Source organism: Odontesthes bonariensis, chromosome 9 (assembly GCF_027942865.1).
Source record: "Odontesthes bonariensis isolate fOdoBon6 chromosome 9, fOdoBon6.hap1, whole genome shotgun sequence".
Taxonomy (NCBI): domain Eukaryota; kingdom Metazoa; phylum Chordata; class Actinopteri; order Atheriniformes; family Atherinopsidae; genus Odontesthes; species Odontesthes bonariensis.
The window spans coordinates 16048689-16067157 of NC_134514.1; the positions used below are offsets into that span (position 1 = coordinate 16048689).

General features: G+C 43.2%; 1 protein-coding gene across 7 annotated transcripts in view; it reads right to left on the reverse strand.

Annotated features, from left to right (window-relative positions):
• cux1b (cut-like homeobox 1b) overlaps positions 1-18469 on the reverse strand; it is a 59662-nt gene that overhangs the window by 21728 nt on the left and 19465 nt on the right. For all 7 annotated transcript variants that reach the window (XM_075473357.1, XM_075473353.1, XM_075473351.1 and 4 more), the window contains exons 3-9: positions 17343-17390; positions 13486-13564; positions 10773-10910; positions 8142-8265; positions 6331-6407; positions 5789-5855; positions 1396-1444 (exon numbers count right to left, since the gene is read on the reverse strand). In XM_075473357.1, the coding sequence (XP_075329472.1) occupies positions 1396-1444; positions 5789-5855; positions 6331-6407; positions 8142-8265; positions 10773-10910; positions 13486-13564; positions 17343-17390 (582 nt within the window). The remainder of the gene's footprint in view (positions 1-1395; positions 1445-5788; positions 5856-6330; positions 6408-8141; positions 8266-10772; positions 10911-13485; positions 13565-17342; positions 17391-18469) is intronic.

Below are 18469 nucleotides of genomic sequence, written 5' to 3' on the forward strand. Positions count from 1 at the left end.
ATAGATTATTTTGCAGAGTACACAGCTGAATTCAGTGGACTGCATAAGCATGGAGCAAAAAGTCATAAAATCTAAGTGAAAAGATTTTCCATTACACAAGTCTCCCCTACCATCAAACTGTGGTGTGGCTGTATAGAGAGGCCGGACCCTTACAGAGTAAACATATGTACATTACAGGATGAAGGAGGCTTGAGAGAATCAAAAGTAATAATGAAGGATGACAACAAAGACTGGATGCTTCTTAAATCATTCCCAAGAACTGAGATAATACCCACTGCCTTGAATTTATAACCACACCACCATTCTCCAGTTGGGAATCATCTGCAACACTGGCCAACTTGCCATCATTAGGAGTTACAGGGAGCCGATTCCACAGTGTTCCTAATTGCAACCATATTGAGAGCTGTTATTGACTGGGTGGGAGATGGAGTGCTAGTCTCAAAGAAAAATCCTGTTTTCCATTTTCTTCCTATAAAAGCTTATAAAAAGTCTGACTGAGCTGGAGGCCATGCTGTCACCCTCTGTAAACCTCAAATCAGAAGTGTGAACAGTGTGTGTGTTTGTGGATGTGTGGCATTATAGTTGGAGCGTTAACCTTTAGGCTAATATTAACATTACATGCCTATGCTACCCCTTTAACCACAAATCCTACTCTTGGGCTAACAACGAAAGTTAACAACAATGACATTAACAGATACCACAGGAATATTTACAACTTGAGGGCAGAGGGCATGCTGGGGGGCTTATTTCAGCTGAATGGGTTTAGTAGGTGTGTAGTAAACATGTAAAACAAACGGCTACAATCACGGTGATAAGTCAGTCATTACTTGTTTAAGTAGCGCACACATTATTGATTGTGAATAGGTAGAAAAATTAAAAATACGAATGTGATCCTGAACTCTCACAAAAAAAAAAAAACAATCCCATAAACAAAAGACCAAACCAGGTTGTCTGAACAACAGGCTCAAAAATACAGAGAGCGTTTTTAGAAAAAGCTCAACAGTTCCTTCTAACAGCTGGACACTGATGTTACTCAAAGCTGAATAAATGGCGCATTTGTTCAGAACTATTTTCAGGCACAGATTAATGCACACTTGGTGCTCTGGTGAATATTTACGGCAGCGGGACAGCGTGTTCAGGGCAAACTTGAAACTGTTCAAGGCCTATGTTTAGCCAAATCAAGGAACAGGTCACCCAGTGCTACTTTGTGCCTTGGTCTTATGGTTGTTGAACAAAAAATTGAGCGCTGTGGAACTCTGGCTTAAGATATACACAAACAATATTGGCTGGTTTAGACATCTGATGATTAAATAAAGAAAAAAGAAAAAGAAAAATCCCAAGATTAAATTTACTCCATTACACACACAAAGGTAGCATTACACTGAGCAAATTTACCTGATTGGCTCTTTCCAGGTCTGTCATCACCATCTCAATCTCGTCGGCCCTACCAGAGACATTTATAATTAATCAAGAGAAAAACACACAGGATGTGACAGAGCTGAAAGGACACGGTCAAAGACAGCTTCCAGAGAGAGAAAAAAAGGGGGGGAAAGTATGGATTAATCAGGAGAAGGAAGAAGAACACTCTGCACACATCACATGTTTGCACAATTGTTCAGAGGACACACATTTAGAGAATGCTGCGTCCATTAAGCTACTATCTAAATTTCACCTTAATCCATTGATTGTGAACTCCATAACCCAAACAGCTTGTATGTGTGTGTGCATACATGTATTTAAAAGTAAGTGTGCGTGTGTGTGTATGTCTCTGCGTGCGGGTGTGCACACGTAAGCCCCTAAACCCAGGCCACACTAAAACAGAGGGATTACATTAATAGAGCTCTAAATCCTAATACAGCAGACTAATCTGCCATGAAGCTGTGTGATTGTGTCTGACTAATGGTCTGGATGGAGGCCATGGTTCACCTCTGACTTGCAAGAGGTCAGATAGCAAGAACACATCCTCCTAAAATCACCTGTAACTGGACTTTGGAAAAATTCTTTAATAACCCTTTTTTTACCCCTTCAGTGATGTGAATATTTAGCACTTGCCTGAAAACATGAAGACTTTTTTGGAAAAGCCAAAAAGCCAGATGAATGAATGATACTATTTGTAAACTTTCCCTTTTTACGCTACCTCACAAACTGTTTTATTGCTTAAATATGATAAGCATGTCTGTTAATTAGTTGACAGTATGTGTGTGTGTGTGTGTGTGTGTGTGTGTGTGTGTGTGTGTGTGTGTGCGCTCAGATAAATCTTAAATGCATTTCATGGTTTGAGGAAGTATGGAAATATTGACCTCATGAACAGTGTTCAATGCGGCGAAAAGATGCAGGGCATATGCAGGCATGTTTATTAAAGACATTACTCACTGATAGGAATACATGAGCACCATCGAGTGCAAAGAAGTGAGTGCATATGTGCACTGCTGCGTCCATTAAGACCTTTTGATTTGACTGCAATCTTTTGATAGTGAACCCAATAGCCCACGCAGCTTTTGTGTTTGTGTGCCACAGTATGAGAAACAGTGTTATGTCCCATAGGCTTGAGTACTACTCATTTGAATGTGTTTAACAAAACAGACACAGATGATATTAGGTCAACATTGCGCCATGGGCAATGCAGCAAAAAAAGAGTCAGATGTGGGTGGGAGAGCTTTTCACTCTCAGCTTTATTCTTTCCCTAATAGTTAAAAGGATCTGGTATGTATTTAAGCAACATAATAGTTTACTACCTCAACAGCTTTTATCCTGTCTTAAGCTATAGTGTGTGGGACCCACGTGTGCACTCACAAATGTAAGGTCACAGAGCCAACAAGCTAGAAAAGCTTGTAATGGAGAGCGTTTATGGGTAGTAATGCTGCCCAAATACACCAGCACTCCTGCTCCAAATGTGATCATTTAATCAAAGTACAGATGCACAAAGTCTTCTTAAATAACCTCTGGATTTGGCTGTATTTGGGAATTATAAAGGCAAAGCTAGAGGCTGAAAGCCAAAGCAGATCACAGGGAAGGGATTTTCTGCATATCCTGATACAGTCAGTGAGTCGCTGGGCAGAGCAGGGACGTTCAGTGGCCCGCCAATGCACCCAGTGTAATTAATTCATCAAACACTCAACAATAAAAGGGGAAGTCTTTCGGAATGTAAAGTCTGATTTTATGCCACCAAAACTTATACACAAAGCCTGACACAGCAGCCACAAGGAGGCGCAGCAGAGTAGATTCATTGCTGCATTGGAAATCACATAAAAGCTACACACTTACACTCACTTCTTTTGTACCATGAAAGCCAAGAGGTGCACCCACTGACATCAGTGTTGGACTTCTGAAACAAACCCAGAGCCTCTAAGCCCCTACTGTACTTCTTCCATCTCAGACAGGCCTTTTCATCTCTTATCATCTTCTCTCTCCTGCTCCTCACTCAACCGCTCCTCTTCTTCTCCACCCTCTGCCTGCCTCTGTTCCTTCCCCTCAACAGTTCCTTTCCCACTTGCCCTCCACTCCTCCCCACCCCCCTTTTTTCATCTATTTTCCTTCCACCTCCCCTTTCTCATCTTTCGCCCTCTCTTCCTCGGCCTCTGTCCTCGGTGCCAGCAGGATATTCCCCTGATTTAGATTTTCATTTCCCTCCTCTATCACAGTGTTATCCCCTCTTCCTCACTGAAGCCTCCAGCCCCTGCCTTGCTTTTTGCCCTCCAGCTTTCATCACTCCATTCCTTTTCTTTCCTTGGCTTTCTCCACATTGCGTTTTCACAGCGTGTTACCTTGGGGATTTCAAGGAGGCTTAAAGAGAAGCAAGCTGTGAGAGTGTGTCTGAGTGTGTGTGTATTGTGCGCCATTTTGTGTTTACGTGTGCTTGAGATGGACACAGGAGAGAAAAGCCTACTGCTCCCTAATTATCAGCAATTAAATGGTTACCAAAATGGTATCGAGCCCTCTATAAACAGATAAAGCTACACATACACAAACATGCATAAGAGCTTGCACGCGCACACACTCACACAGCATCCTGTGGGGCTGGAGATCAATATATCATTAATCTTTAACAGGGACTAAACGATTAAAATGCGGCCAGGCAGACCCTCACAGTGCAGACACAGAGAGGGGGCTACGCTACAACTACAGCCCGAACACCCGCTGACTCTCACACAAACTCCGGGTCTGTAATATCGACCGAATTCTTAGGGAGCCGGTGTACACCCGTGTGTGTGTATCCGTATTTTAAAAGGCAGATTATCCAAATGCAGCAAGAGGATGTGGGATTTGTCACGCAATGTCCTCCTTTGTGGAAAGTTTAGAGCAAGTGTGTGTGTGTGTGTGCCCGTGCGTCTGTGTTTGTGTGAAGAAGTGCATGATATAAATGGCATTTGTGTTTTGTTGTGCCAAAATATATGCAGTTAAAGGGTTAAAAGTTGTGTTCAGCCAAACACTGGCGATTTGCTCAGCCAAGCAGTAAACGGGGGAAGGACTCCGAGGACTGGGAGGGTGCAGGGTTAGAGAGGGTTTGTGTGCGCTTTAAAGCGTTGCATTAAAATTTCAGATCACAGCACGCCACATAGTCAAGGACCCTGACTGCCTCAGGCTCACGAGTGAGTGAGAGAGTGAGTGTGTGGATGTGGGCGGGCATGTGCTTATTACCTTCTGTAAGCAAAGGGGGGCTACTGTAAGTGTCTTCAAAATTTGTTTTCTTCTGACACAAAATAAAGAGACCGGCACAGAAGAAGAAGCCCAAAGACAAGTAAAGAAGTGCAATGTAGTCAGGAGAAAGAAAAGCCGGGAGGGACCGTCTGATAGACAATGAAACCTATTGATTGGTGCCATTACACTGCATGTAATATCTTCCTGTGGCCTTTCCTCTAACACAAATGCACAATGTAGATGATAAAAGACAAAGTGTGGGAGGTGGAAAGAAGAAAAAAAAATATTCTGAGGAAGACAGAAGACGGATCGATCTGTTTTAACAGGCAATCAATTTAACAACACTGTTAATGGAGAGACACAGAGATTGGGGCAGAGTAAACGGGAAAGGATGCGGTGGGCTTTAAAAGCCAAGTTGATACTCTGCTGTACTTTGTGCATGCAAGCAGGATGCCCTTCACCATTTTATTAACAACCTTGGATTTAGCAGAGGAGTTCATGTTTCAAGGAAAGTGCAATGTGTTTTTGCGGTCTACCAATTATCAATAAAACACCATAAAATCCTCACTTTTCCCTCAGAAATATATTTTTTCAGCTTTCTGTAAGAAGTTCGAGTGGTTCTGGTTCCCACCACTAACCCTGAGGGAAGGAGGAGTGTGAATGTCATAAAGTGCCACTTCACAGTGCGGAGTGCCGACATGAAAAAGCTTCTGTTCTCATCCTGGCCACCACCATAAGATCAATAATGATAGATGCACACTGCTCGAGTGACTGAAGCTGCCTCATCTTTCAAGTCCTGTTAGAATACCTGTGTGGTTTTAAGTCAGAGGTCTCAAAGTGACCACCGCCCCCATCTGTCACAGCCCTCTAAACAACGCCACGAATAAGAAATCTATTCTGATGCTTCGCCGAGGCTGCAGAATACATTACAATCTCTTTCAGTATTTACAGTGCGTGGGTAATGCTGGGATTTGGAGGCTGCTGAGCGTTGTGGGAGACATTCCAGCTGTTAGGCAGAGGGGGGGGGGGCGGGGGGGTTTCCAGGGAGGGAGACTCACTAAACAGGACGTTTATGTCAGGAACAGAATATGGAGGAGCCAGAGGGGAGAAGTTCTCTGCAAACACACATGTAGATCAGTAAGACACGTACTTTGCTGTAGACTCCTCGTCATACTTCGTCTTCAAATCAAAGAGCTCAGCCTGAGTTGTTTCAAGTGCTGGAAAAGATGGGAAAAGAGTCAGTTGTGTCTCCAGTCAGCTGCCCAAAAAAAAAAAAAAAAAAAAAAAAAGACATTTTCCTCAACATCTGTTTTCCAATGCGTTATAAGCTCGTACTCCAAATGAACGCACACTCTTTTTTTTTGACAAATATAAATTTGGGATATTTCACATTAGACATTTTTTGCATTTGTGGTTTTCTCAAAGATTTGAAGGAAAAGTTGCTGCCGGGCCACCGTCAATTTAATGAAACCACACCCACCGAGCCCAGATGAAGCAGATTATCTTAATTACTGGCAATGTCTTCTTTCCTCCACATAACGACCAATAAATTAACATTTCCAAGAAAAATGCCTAGAATCTGAAAAAAACTGAGCTCATTTAAAGCCAACTCCAAACTCATTTTGACTTCTTAGCTTACTTTATCTGAACTGGTTAGGAGGTTTGTAAACAGTGTAAAGAATGGGTTGGTACCTGTCTGTAGGGACTGGACCTTGTGTTCAGCCTCCTCCAAGCTTGAGGACATGGAGTCCTGGCTCTCCTGGAGTTTTCTACAGAGGCAAGAAAGAGAGAGCAGGAAGTAGAAAGTCACAGTTAAAAGACATGAGTCAGTTAATCTTGGGTTCACACTTTGTAGCAACTCTAACTTTTCTCTATTTTCCCACCATTTCTGAAGTGTTTTCCTCACTAAAATCCTCCCAACACAACCCACTCCTCATTAAGCAGCCTTATTAGGCAGGAATGTCTGGCCACTGGGGCACGCTGCACCCGGGGGGTGGAGGGGAGCTGGGGTTGAGTAAGAGAGGGGGGAGGGGGCGACAGAAACCACACGGATAAAATAGATTCATTCTAAGCATATAAAAAGTTGGGCTCTGCTGAGAAATTGCCACTGCGTGTAAAAACATCAATAATCTAGCACAAAGACGGTCTTTATGACACTCTTTGAACCTCCCTCTCTCTGCCAATCTGTCTCTCCTGTCATCTCTATTTTTTTGCCCTCTACTTCATCCTTTCATCTGTCTCTCTCCCTCTCTTTCGCCTTCCCTCACTCCGCGCAAGATAAAATGCATAAGGAGGTGCCATCCATTTAGTACCCCTCTCATACACAGGAAGTCAGCTCTCTGCAGACAGGAAGTGGCCTATAAAACACTGACGTACAGGAAATACAGCTGGACAATTGATCTTCTACTGCAAGTCCAAAAGGCTTTAATAAACCTCCATGAAGCAAACAACATGACTGGGGGAAAAAAAAAAAGAGAGATAACTTGATGTTTGCGATGCTCCATAACAGAACACAAATCTTGGGAGATCAAATAAAAATTAAGATTTGTAATCGAAACAATTTCCAAGAAGGAGCTTTCGCTGCATCTAGGTAATTAAGTCCCTTTTAAATAAAATTACTGCTGAATGGATTTTAGCGAATATATAATTATATCTGTATGGTGTCGCTAAAAAACTGCACATTAACGGGGTTGAAAACAACGCTTTTACTGATTTCACTGAATTTAATCGTTTAATTGTGAGACTCCTCGTTAGCGCCGGATATTCATACGAGTGCTCCCCACTTAAACGTTGCACAAATGTTTATCTATTCTATTCATTCAGCACAGGTGGGAGCACAGGTATGATCCAAGACAATAAAGTCCCAGAGTTAACATGTCAACATCACTAGTTACCATAAAAATAGCCGGGATTAAGTCGAAAAGAAGCCCACGTCAGATGTTTAATGAAATCAAATGTTGCAGTCTTTCTGTGCTTCTTGTAGCTTGAAAAGAAAGTAATCTAGTAAATCAACATGAAGGGACAGTTAAGACGTCATAATCGTCTGGTGGGCTTCACTCATTTACTTCGTTTCCGGACACAATAAGTAGCGCAGGCGATGATTCCAGCATGATTCCAGAGGTATATCCTGATAAATACTAAGCAGAGATCTGAGGTGTTGATTCTAACTGACATCATATACAGTCGGTTACATCCATGTGCAAGAGGAAAGCAGTGAGCACCAATTTGATGATTAGAGCCAGTATTGTAGTTGATTTGACTTCACAGATGTTCAAAAAAACAACAACAACAACAACAACAAAAAAACACAGTTTCAAAGGCGCATTAGTTAGAAAAACTTTATTAAGTTGTGAATAGTTCTGCTAAGTTTCGAATCTTAAACACAAAGATTAGAAGCATTGCCTGAGGGCACAACGACCTAGAGATGTAAAATGGAAAAATAACGCACAAGTTATTAGTTGAAACACAGCATAAATAGCACAAAAACACACAAAAGTGTTTACCTCTCCTTCTCTGCATAGTCGTTGTGTAGTTGGAGTTGCTTCTCTTGGGCCAGGTTCTCTGCCTGATTCTTCAAAGACTGCTCATACTCCCGGATCTTCTCCTTCAAGGCCTTAATGGTCACCTCTGAAGAAGGGTCAGGGCAGAAAAACAAGTGTTGAGAGAAGGAAGGAAGAATAAAAAATGTTGGCAATTTGCAAAAACACACAGAAACCAGACCGCAGCAGTTTCCTGTATGTTATAAATGGCAGCAGTGATGATGATGCTTTTGATGGGGAGTTTTGACCTTTGCTTAAGTTTAAGAAACAGCATTTAATATCCCACATTCTGCCTCTGTCAGCACAGGCGCAGACCCCGGCCCCTATGGCTCCAGCCTAATCTTTACATCCGTGACTGGTACAGAATATTTAGCGTCCACCGGCAGTAGATATGCTGTATTCATTAGGGCTGCATTAGCACTGAAACCCCATAACCTGCTGACGGCTGAGCTCTGTATGGGGCAGCCTGAAATAAATCTAGCACATAACTGGAGTAATAAACAGGCCTCTGCGCGTGTTAAGAGAGTGTTTGTGTGTGTTTCTCGGAGAAAGATATAAGCGAGTGAGACAATGATATAGAGCAATGCTGCCTGCTGCCTTTGACTGAGGGCTCTTAGCGCAGTGTGTGCGCGTGTGATTTAAACTCCAGTCTCACTGCTCTGACACATAATCAATAGAGGAGAGTCCCCTCAGAGCCCTCTTACCCCTTAACTGCTTAACTGAACTTTAAACATTTAGGTTGCGGGGATCAATGGCCTCTGCGCTCCGTGTGTCTCGGTGTGTGCGTGCGTGTGCAAGTGTGCGGGCGGGTCCGTGTGTGTGTTTAACAGGAGTGGGAGTTCCACCGTGTGTTTTGGGGTTTAAATATCCCCCATCTATTGAGGCGGGAAGAAGGGATAAAGGATGAGGGAACAGGAAAATCAATGGCAGAATGGAACCCTGCCGGTATCGAGCTGTTCCAATTAACTCTCGCTGAGGAAGAGGGAGATTCCAAAACACTCCCTGCTCGCTCAGTCACTCCTTCTTTTCAACAGAAATTGCACCACTTTTATTACCACTTCACGCTCATCTCTCTGCCTTTGTCAGTTTTTCCATCTTTCTTTACCCTGAGGTAGCCTGACGTTTTTTATTCATGAAACTGTGCCTCTTGTTTTTTTTCCTCTTCAAAATCTGTTTGAAAATGTAAAACCTTGTACATGCGCCGTGTTTCTGAAAAATGCATGAGTCATCCAATATGTTCAAATATGGATTCGAGCCTTGAAAAGAGCGTCAAAGAAGAATTGTTTAATCTTATATTTGCACTTAAAAGGTCTTTCCATATCAACCGGCAGCCATAATGGCAACAGTATACTTCTATCTAGTGCAGCTGCACATATGTGTCAAGTATTTCTCTCAGACTGACACAAGAAGAATTTTGCCCTGGTTCTTTTCATGACCACGGTTAAATCTACACAGTTTTTTTCTAGCTGACAGGAGGTCAGATTTTCTCTAAAAGGCAGCTTCTTTAAAAACCTTCAGAATATTTACTTATTTCTGCTTTAGATGGAACCGTTTATGCTTGGAATCGGCTTCTAAACCGGCTGAATCTGAGGGGCCTGATGGCATTGAACAAATATTTTTTTTAAACTCGTAAATAATTTGGAGGAGGAAACATCTGGCAGTCTTCGATGATTAATTCTTAAAATGTTTTTTTGTCCTCTAGTTTTTAATGTACCGGACTGTCGTCTCTATAGTTTAGTACAAATGCACAGCATGTATATAAGCGTGTAAAGTGGTGTAAAAAGCACCTTTGAATCGTAAGCCTGGTTCAGAAAAAGATAATATATGAATAAAAACTCTTAAAAATAAACACATTAAATGTTTTTTCACTTCCGCTCAAGAGGGGTGGGCTACGAAACAAAAAACAAATATAACAGATTAGCAAGTCATGTTGAGCCCAAAACCAGGGTTATCAGTGTCACAAAGGCTCTATTTTATCCTGGCATTAGATCACCAGGTTTTATGCTTGGTCCTGATTTGGAGGCATGTCTGTTCACACTACTACCACCGACTGGTATTTATTCCAGAAAATATTAAATCATTATGAATAAAACCACTTGGATTCGGCCGAAAACTCTGGTGAATACCAGGTTTTTTTTCAATATATTACGGTGGGAGCTCTAAATGTACTTATTTCATGTCCAATTGTGCTAAGTTAAAAGTCCAACAACTGTAATTTGCAGCCATCTTGGATGACAAAAAACAGTTTGCATTGAGAGTGCGCAAGAGGTAAAAGAACTGTAGCAACTTCTAAAATCGAACAGCCACCATTCCTCTCATCTGCGGCAACAGTGTTGCTTATTGCCATAATAACTTCCTGTTATTAGCTTTATAACTCCATTCCAACACCTGTTCCCACATACTGCAACAGTCCTGCTTTGCAGCACGCGCTCTTGCACAAACTCTCGTTTATTTTTTGGAAACTGCTTTTAAACATTAAAACTGCTGATCTTCACAAAGGTTAAATCCTGGAAATGAGATTAGGATTTGTTTGAAAGACATCGATGTCCTCCAGAAAGTCATTAGCGTGTGCACCTGCATATATCGGTCTCTAACCTTGGTTTTTAACCTCTGCGAACTCTTTGTTGTAGTCCTCCAGTGTCTCTCGAAGTTTGGTGTTCTCTGTCTCAATGTCGTGCATCCTCTGGAGCTTCAGCTGCAGCTGCTGAGCCAGCTCCAACACAGGTACAGGGTCTGGGAGAGAAAACACACACCATGTTAAACACACTGCAAAGCAGATTAGACAAGCAAGGGCGGCGAGGTGGCGTGGCGTGCCGGGAATAACCGCGGTCAAGGCACTTTGAGAGCGGGCGTTTGCCCTGGTGAAGTGTCCTTGAGCAAGGCAATGAATCTAACGGCTTCGGGACAGCTGTTTTGGAGCCGACCCTAACCTTTGATCTCGCTGGGGAGAATGAATGATTCCAGCAACAACCAAAACAAACCCCAATTACCAGAGATGTTATGACAAAGTAGGTTAAATCTCGAGCCTTTGACGCATCTGTAGCGCAGGTGAGAGTTTGGCCATATTTGTAGAACCAACATAATCTGATACTTCGTTATTTGATCATTAATAAATAATCAGCAGAAGCTGTGTGTATTTTAAAGGATCGATGGAAGAATGTGCACCCACTCCTTTTTATTATATACAAGTTACAGTATAGGTTATCTTTATGTTCAAATACTCTCCAACATGGTTAATGTTAAAAAAAAGCCATGTTTACTGTTCTTATCCTACCGTGGAGGAGTTTTAATTATTAACCTTTAACGGACTAATTTGATAAAGCAATATGCTATTATTGGCTCAATTGTTTTCAAATACCAACGCTAAAAAAATAAATGAAAAAAATAAGAATTTGACCAGTAAGACTGATCTGACTGCGAAACATAACTTCTGATTAGAAAAAAAAACAAAAAACGATAGTTGCTACAAGAGTTAACTACAGACCGATAGGTCACGGTTAGTTTTGACATTTTGTATCAACAGAACCTTCTCCATGAAGTCTATTAAATGATACACTATCAGCCTTTGTATCAAGAAACTATTGTTATGAGATAAACACCGGCTTTGTACGTGAAGAAAACAACTGATGCGTCAACTGCTGACACAGCAAGAGAACTGGATGATAGATACCAGAAGATCCAGGCAGACACCAACATAGATGAGACATATTAACGAGAGAGATTACTGGGCTGTGATCAGTTAAAGAGTTCACTGTGATGCAGCTTGAAAGCCAGAGAGAAGGGAAACAAGGGAGCAGACAGCTGGACAAAGTGGAGCCGTGAAAACAGACAGCGAAAAAAGTAAATAAGAGATTAAAAAACACGGAGAGAGAAGGAAGAAAGGCGACTTTCTACAGGCATTTTACCAACAACTCTGAACACACAGCAGGGTTAACTGTCAGTGTGATGAAGAGAGGCCTGTCAGTCAGGCCAATCACATCTGATTGGTGCTCATGGGTGGCAGACTGGTGACAGGCAGCCAAGAGACGCAGGCGACGCTCATCAGCATGCCAGCTAAAAGAGCAGTTTATGCGTGTGTGTGTTTATGTGTGTGTGTGTTGTACAGATAAGAGGAACTGACAGCTTACAGCTGGGGGTAAGGGCTGTGCGTGTGTGTGTGTGTCTCATGTCTGACGCAGTTAGATATCTTAACTATGCTAATGAGAGATCAGCAGAGAACGATTGGGGAATTTCATGCTGATTTTATGCTGTCAAGGTGACACACCATGCAGGGCTAAGCTCTGACACACACACACACACACACACACACACACACACACACACACACACACACACGTATACCTTCAGATAAACACACGTTTTCACTTACTTAGTCTCACATAAGCACAAACAAATACTAAGTAACATAACTGTATGCTCTGAATTTAGACTCCTATCTGTTTTGGCGTCCTTGGAAATTAACTTTCTCGTCCTCTTATCAAACTTTTGTCCTTCACTGAGCCCCCACCCCACCCCTTTCAAATCAACTGTACAACCTGTTAAAAGCAGTTTGACTTGTGGGCCACTGGTGCTGAACGCTCTCACCAGACACCTTTAATCTAAAGCAGAGCACACTGGGCTGACTAACCAGGCCTTCAGCTGACAGAAGACAGAACAAAACACACTGTTTCCTCTTTCAAGACTGCTGCATTAGTCAGGCTGGCCTGTGTCTGTGTGCGTGTGTGCATCAGGCATTACATCATTGTCTCGCTGCAAGTTAAGAATAGCCCCGTCAGAGCTGGCGCTGACTTATTGGGAGCAGTACAATCCAAAGATATTACTGTAGGTCTATCCATGTGGGAATATGATGACCTCCTTACGCTATAGATGAACTCAACTCCTCTCATTCCTACATACACGGCCTCTCCAGGGCTCGCACACAGCTGAAAATCTCCAACCAGCAGCACTGTGACTGTGTACTCTCTCAAACTCTCCTTTGGCTCTTTATTCTGAACGTGCCTGCCTATGTGTGCAGCCAAACGTGGGCGAACTTGTCATCCATAACAGAGCGCACCTTCTGTTAAGACCATCTAAAAGCTGCACTAGTGGGGATGAGATCTTGCAGGGACATATTAAGGCTTTGCGCACACGTGGATGAACAGTGAAGGAGCACCAAAGGGGGCGGCGTCGTGCTTTTTTCTCTGTCTCCAGTCAGGGCCCCTCAGCGTGGATATGGGAGGGGTGCCCTGTTCAAATTTTCCACTTGAGGATGTGTCTAAACAGACGCACTTACACAAACATAGAGCACAGACATTAAAAGCGGTCTTACCTGGGACATCGATTAATTTCTTGTACACGTTCAAGAAGGCGGCCTCTGCTTCTTTACTTCTTTTACTCAAGGCATCGATCTGCAGGGATGAAAAACAACATTAATAATCAGTAACACCAACTCAACTTTCAGGGTAAAATCCATTCGCTCTAGAGAAAGACCCATTCAATTCACAGTAAGAGTAGTCTAAATACCCGTCTTTCCTCACTATGCATTTGTATGTTGCATGCGAACAGGGTTGTCTTGACAGTAGCTGCTTTGGCGTTTCCTCCAGTGAAGCCAGTTCAGCTGTTCAGCCGCTGACGGATGCGTTTCGTTTGCCGTGCGTCTGTCCGTCCTCGAGTGAGTGTGCCGAAGTCCGTCAGTGTGTGTGTGTGTGTGTGTGTGTGTGTGTGTGTACGCGCGCTCGTGCCTGTGTGCAGGAGTGTGTTCGTTTCCCCTCCAGCACGCTGACATCATTAAACAGCTGGCTCAGTCTTTCCAGCCACAGCAGGGGCAGATTATTCAGTCAGCTCTTAGCAGCAATACAGTGTGGATCCATTACTGATGTAGCCATTAACACAAGAGGGCACGGCATGCATTCCATCACCGATATTATTGAAATGGACAGCATTAGGGCGGATCCATAAGAGATTAATTCTAAAATCACACTGAGCAACTTTTACAGTATTGTCAATGCTGAAACATGAGGCAATGAGCTCTGCTATAGTCTCTGTGTCACACTTCAATATGAGAAGCAGACAGAACAGGCGAAACGCATCTGAAATCAAGTCTAAATCGAGGGAAACAGATGCCAAATAAAGACATTCAGATGGTGCTACTGTACTGGGCAGAGCTACAGCTGACTATTCTGGCTCACGCACTCAGACTAAACAGGCTTGTGTTTCTCTTCCAACTCCTCCAGCGCATTCACGGAGAAAAATGGAATAAAGACAAAAGCCTGTATAAGTCCAAATATAAAGTCTTCACATTCCCAGCCAAGCCAGTAGTGTAGTTGATGGGTGGTTTAAGGGTTCTTGCCACTGTAAACAGAGCGGGCTACATGTAATACTGCCTGGGCTCCTATGGGAACCTAATAAATCTCTTCACATGGCTTTGATTCATCTCTAGTTTTTTAGCCGCAAAACATCTGGCCCTGAGTAGGCTGGTGCCAGAACCCCCCCCCTTTTATTTCTCTGACTTTCTCGCAGTCTATCTCTTGTCACTTCCATGTTTTCTGAGTCATTCTTTTTCTTCTCCCTCAATCTTTTTTAGCGTCAGTCTTTCTCACATGTTTCTCCGTCACACTCTTAAGTCCGACCATCGCCATCTCTCGCTCACACACACACGCACAAAAATGCACAACTCCACTATTATAACTCATTCTCACATCATGCTGCATCATGTCCTCTGCCCTTTTCAAGTGCTCTGCGACACTGAGTGATCAGGATACTCAAATGCACGGCCACTAATGGAAGATTACTGATGTTAAGTACTAATACCTCTTACAAACCAATGTTAAACTTGTTTAGAAATGTATGTGCGTGTGTGTAGAAAAGATTATAAAGAACCAAAACACAATCACGTGATTAGGAAGAAGCACACACAAACAACATTTTTTTTTTTTTTCTAAAAGAAGGAAAATAAAAAATAAAAAAAATAAATAAAAAAAAAACAGAAAAGATCTGCCAATAGCGGTGAAGAAAACCAGCTGTATGACTGTACAATGACTAGGCCAAGGTCAGTGGTACAGCAGCTTTATATAGCCCAACATGGGAGGCAGGAAATAGACATTTAATGTAGGACACACCCTACAGTTAAAGGCAGGTTAACTGCAGGACCAGAGCTATTAGAAGACCACCCAGGATTTGCAAATACAACCCTGCTGTTCCAAACTGCAGCTCTTTCAACCAATCCCAGTGACATCTGCTATTACATGCTCCCCTACCCCCATCCCACACACACACAACCCAAGCACAACAAATTAAGTGACACAAATGATACCTCACCAGTATCAGTGGGTTACCGATGAGAAGTGCTTACAATTGCAAAAGGCAACCCTGACACATCCACACACACAAGCCCATAGGTACATACGTCAGCACCTTGTGCCACCATCACTCAGCACTGCCTTGCTCCCCTATCTAACCCATAGTGTGTGAAGGGCATCAGGCTGACCTGTGTGTGTGCGCGCGTGTAAGTGCGGGTGTGTGTGTGTGTGTGTGTGTGGCCCCAGTGGAGTCTGATAAGGGGAGGCTATGGGAAGCAGAGACTGAAGCCTTGGATAATGGAAAAGCTTATCTGATCGATGGACCAACACGAAACACTGAGCACGCACTACACACACAAACACACACATAACCCGTTTACCAAACTCAGGCCTTGTGGAAACTGTTCTGTTATTGGTAATAATTATGACCCGAGGGAATCCACCTTTCAATGACAAAGACTAAACAAAGTATAGAGACCTCCAAGTTCCTGGGTTACAACTTTTTATTGCTCCATCCGAGCTCCACATTCACTTAGTAAAGGTTCACACTGGTGGTGAAACTGCTTTAGGATGAGTTACTGTGGGACTCCGAGAGGATCCCTCTGGTTTCTGCTGCTGTCTTGTCCTTGATCAAAGGATTGCGGGGTAAGCAAACAAAGACAGGCTAAAATTACACATTCTCAGGGCAACTCATGTCGTGGCATGCAAGCGCGCAGAATAGTCGCCTGATTGATGGGCTGCTCTGAGACTGGCGCGGGTGTACAGTATTATCTCAATAATCATAAGATAATGTCTTACTCAGTTCCGCGACCACCCACTGTGCGTCTCAGCGTGTTCTGGTGCGCACGCTGTCGAGGTGTGTCAACATAAGGATGGTGGAAACAGCTGACAAAGCCCCAATTATACTGCTGCTGTTTCTATTCTCTAAATAGACTGCAGATCATCAGCAGAACATGGTGAAACCACGATAAATTACAGCATTTTTACATAACCACTGGCTGTGGTTGTTGCTCTAACACAAGAATATGGAAACTAACCCAGTGTTAAACTGTAATATTCTATGGCCAGTAGCAAAGCAGCCCTGTCACCATCCATTGAGATGATTTTGCTCGAGTGCATGTGCGTGTCTTCGCGTGTGTGCGTCTGTGTGTACCCACCCACTCCAACCCCACATAAAGGCCCAGTCTGAACCAGCCGCTTCCACTCCTACCCTCTGACTTTCACATATGGGAGTGAACTGGAAATGCATGGCTGCCAGTAAGGAGGAGTCACGATGGAATTAGGCCAAAATGATGGAGGAGGAGATGGAGGCGAACATTAGGAGTGTGATATAGCACATACACACACAGGTCACCTCTTATTGGTCCAGATACATTCAAACTTTGGGCGAAGCGTTAAATTGAAAGTAAATAAACATGCCACAATGAAGGAAAACGTGGTTCATGATTCACCAGATCATTAAAAAAAAAAAAAAGAAAAGAAAAGAGAAATAACCTCACGGAATAATGCAGACATACAAGGTCTGAGGAAATAGCGGCAGTGAGTTGTGACTGGCTAGAGCTGGGGTTTTGTGGTGACTTTTTTTTTTTGCAGGATGCAATTTAAACACACCCTCGGGCAACAAGACTTCATGAATAGGACAGAAAATCAAGAGCAGAGCAGAGCAGAGCGAAGCAAAGATGGAGAGGAAAGAGGGGAAATGAGATGGTGGCAAGAGAAAGAGCAGGAGATGGTGGGGAGAAGAAATGACGGTTTAAAAGGAGAGAGGGGCACAGAGTGGGAGCGGATAATAAATGTCAAACGGGTCTTATAACATGCATTGTTTAAATACTCTACTTGAGCATGTACGTCTACCACTGTCAATATGAATTTGTAAGAACACGCTTACCTCTCCTTGGAAGCTCTTAAGCAAAGGGGCAACCTGTTTCCGTAAATCCTAGAAAATAAAGTCAACAGGAGATTAACAAGCATCAAAACAGAAAATTTTTAATCCTAAAAAAGAAGATGAAGATGTACATAAACATGTGTCAGTGATGTACAGAAGTATCAAAATGTCATTCATGTTCAACAGCAGGCCATTTTCTTTGTTCCAACAAAAACACTGATTGAAAATCAAGAAGCAGCCTCTCTTGCCGCTGCCAATAAATATAGTGTGGTGCGTGAGTGAATAAGATGAGAGTGGGGAGGAGGCCAGATTTGTACCCTGGGGTGCTCTCGTGGACTGCGTTTCTCATGAGAACAGGTGCAGCACCACCTGGGCCACCCAGAGGCACTACTAGCGCGTGTAAGTCAAAGAGTGAATGAGCCACAGAGCAGGCCTGCAATTAATGCAAATTGTCTTAGCGGCACACCGGGTTTTTATTATAAAACAAATGCTTTTCATCGTCCCAGTCCCATTGCATGACTTTCCAGTACGAGTCAGCAGTTTCAGATTAGATAGCCTGTCGAGTATGTATCAGCGGAACATGCAAATCACCATGCTGTTAGCCTAGCTCCTGACAAACTGAACTGGAGCGTACGGTAAAAAGCGTAGCCGAATAGGACATTCTGTACTGGAACATTTGATTTTCACAGTTTGTGGACACACACACACACACAGATAAATGCACAAAACTGACTAATGAAGAAAGGGCAACGACAGATGTGTGCTCAGGACATGCAAACTTCCACCTAAAAGCCTAAGTGAGAACTGCAGGGAGCATGCATCCCAAGCTGACCTGTGACCAGTGTCTGGGGCTGGACTAATCCCAGGTTAGTCCAGACAGGCGGCTTGTCTGGGGCCGAGGACAGGTCGTGACCTCTGTGACTCTGCTTCATTGTTACCTCATCAGGGGTCGTTGAGGCTGTTTGTCTGGGCCAATTCAATATTCCCCTGTTGTGGATAATGACCTGCACCCTGCACCCCACACTCCTCTGCTCAGGCTCGCCTCTACTCACAAAACCACAATATAAGTGACTGTTTTAAAATTTGCATTAGATTGTGATTAGATTCTTTTTTTTTTTTTTCCCCTGAAG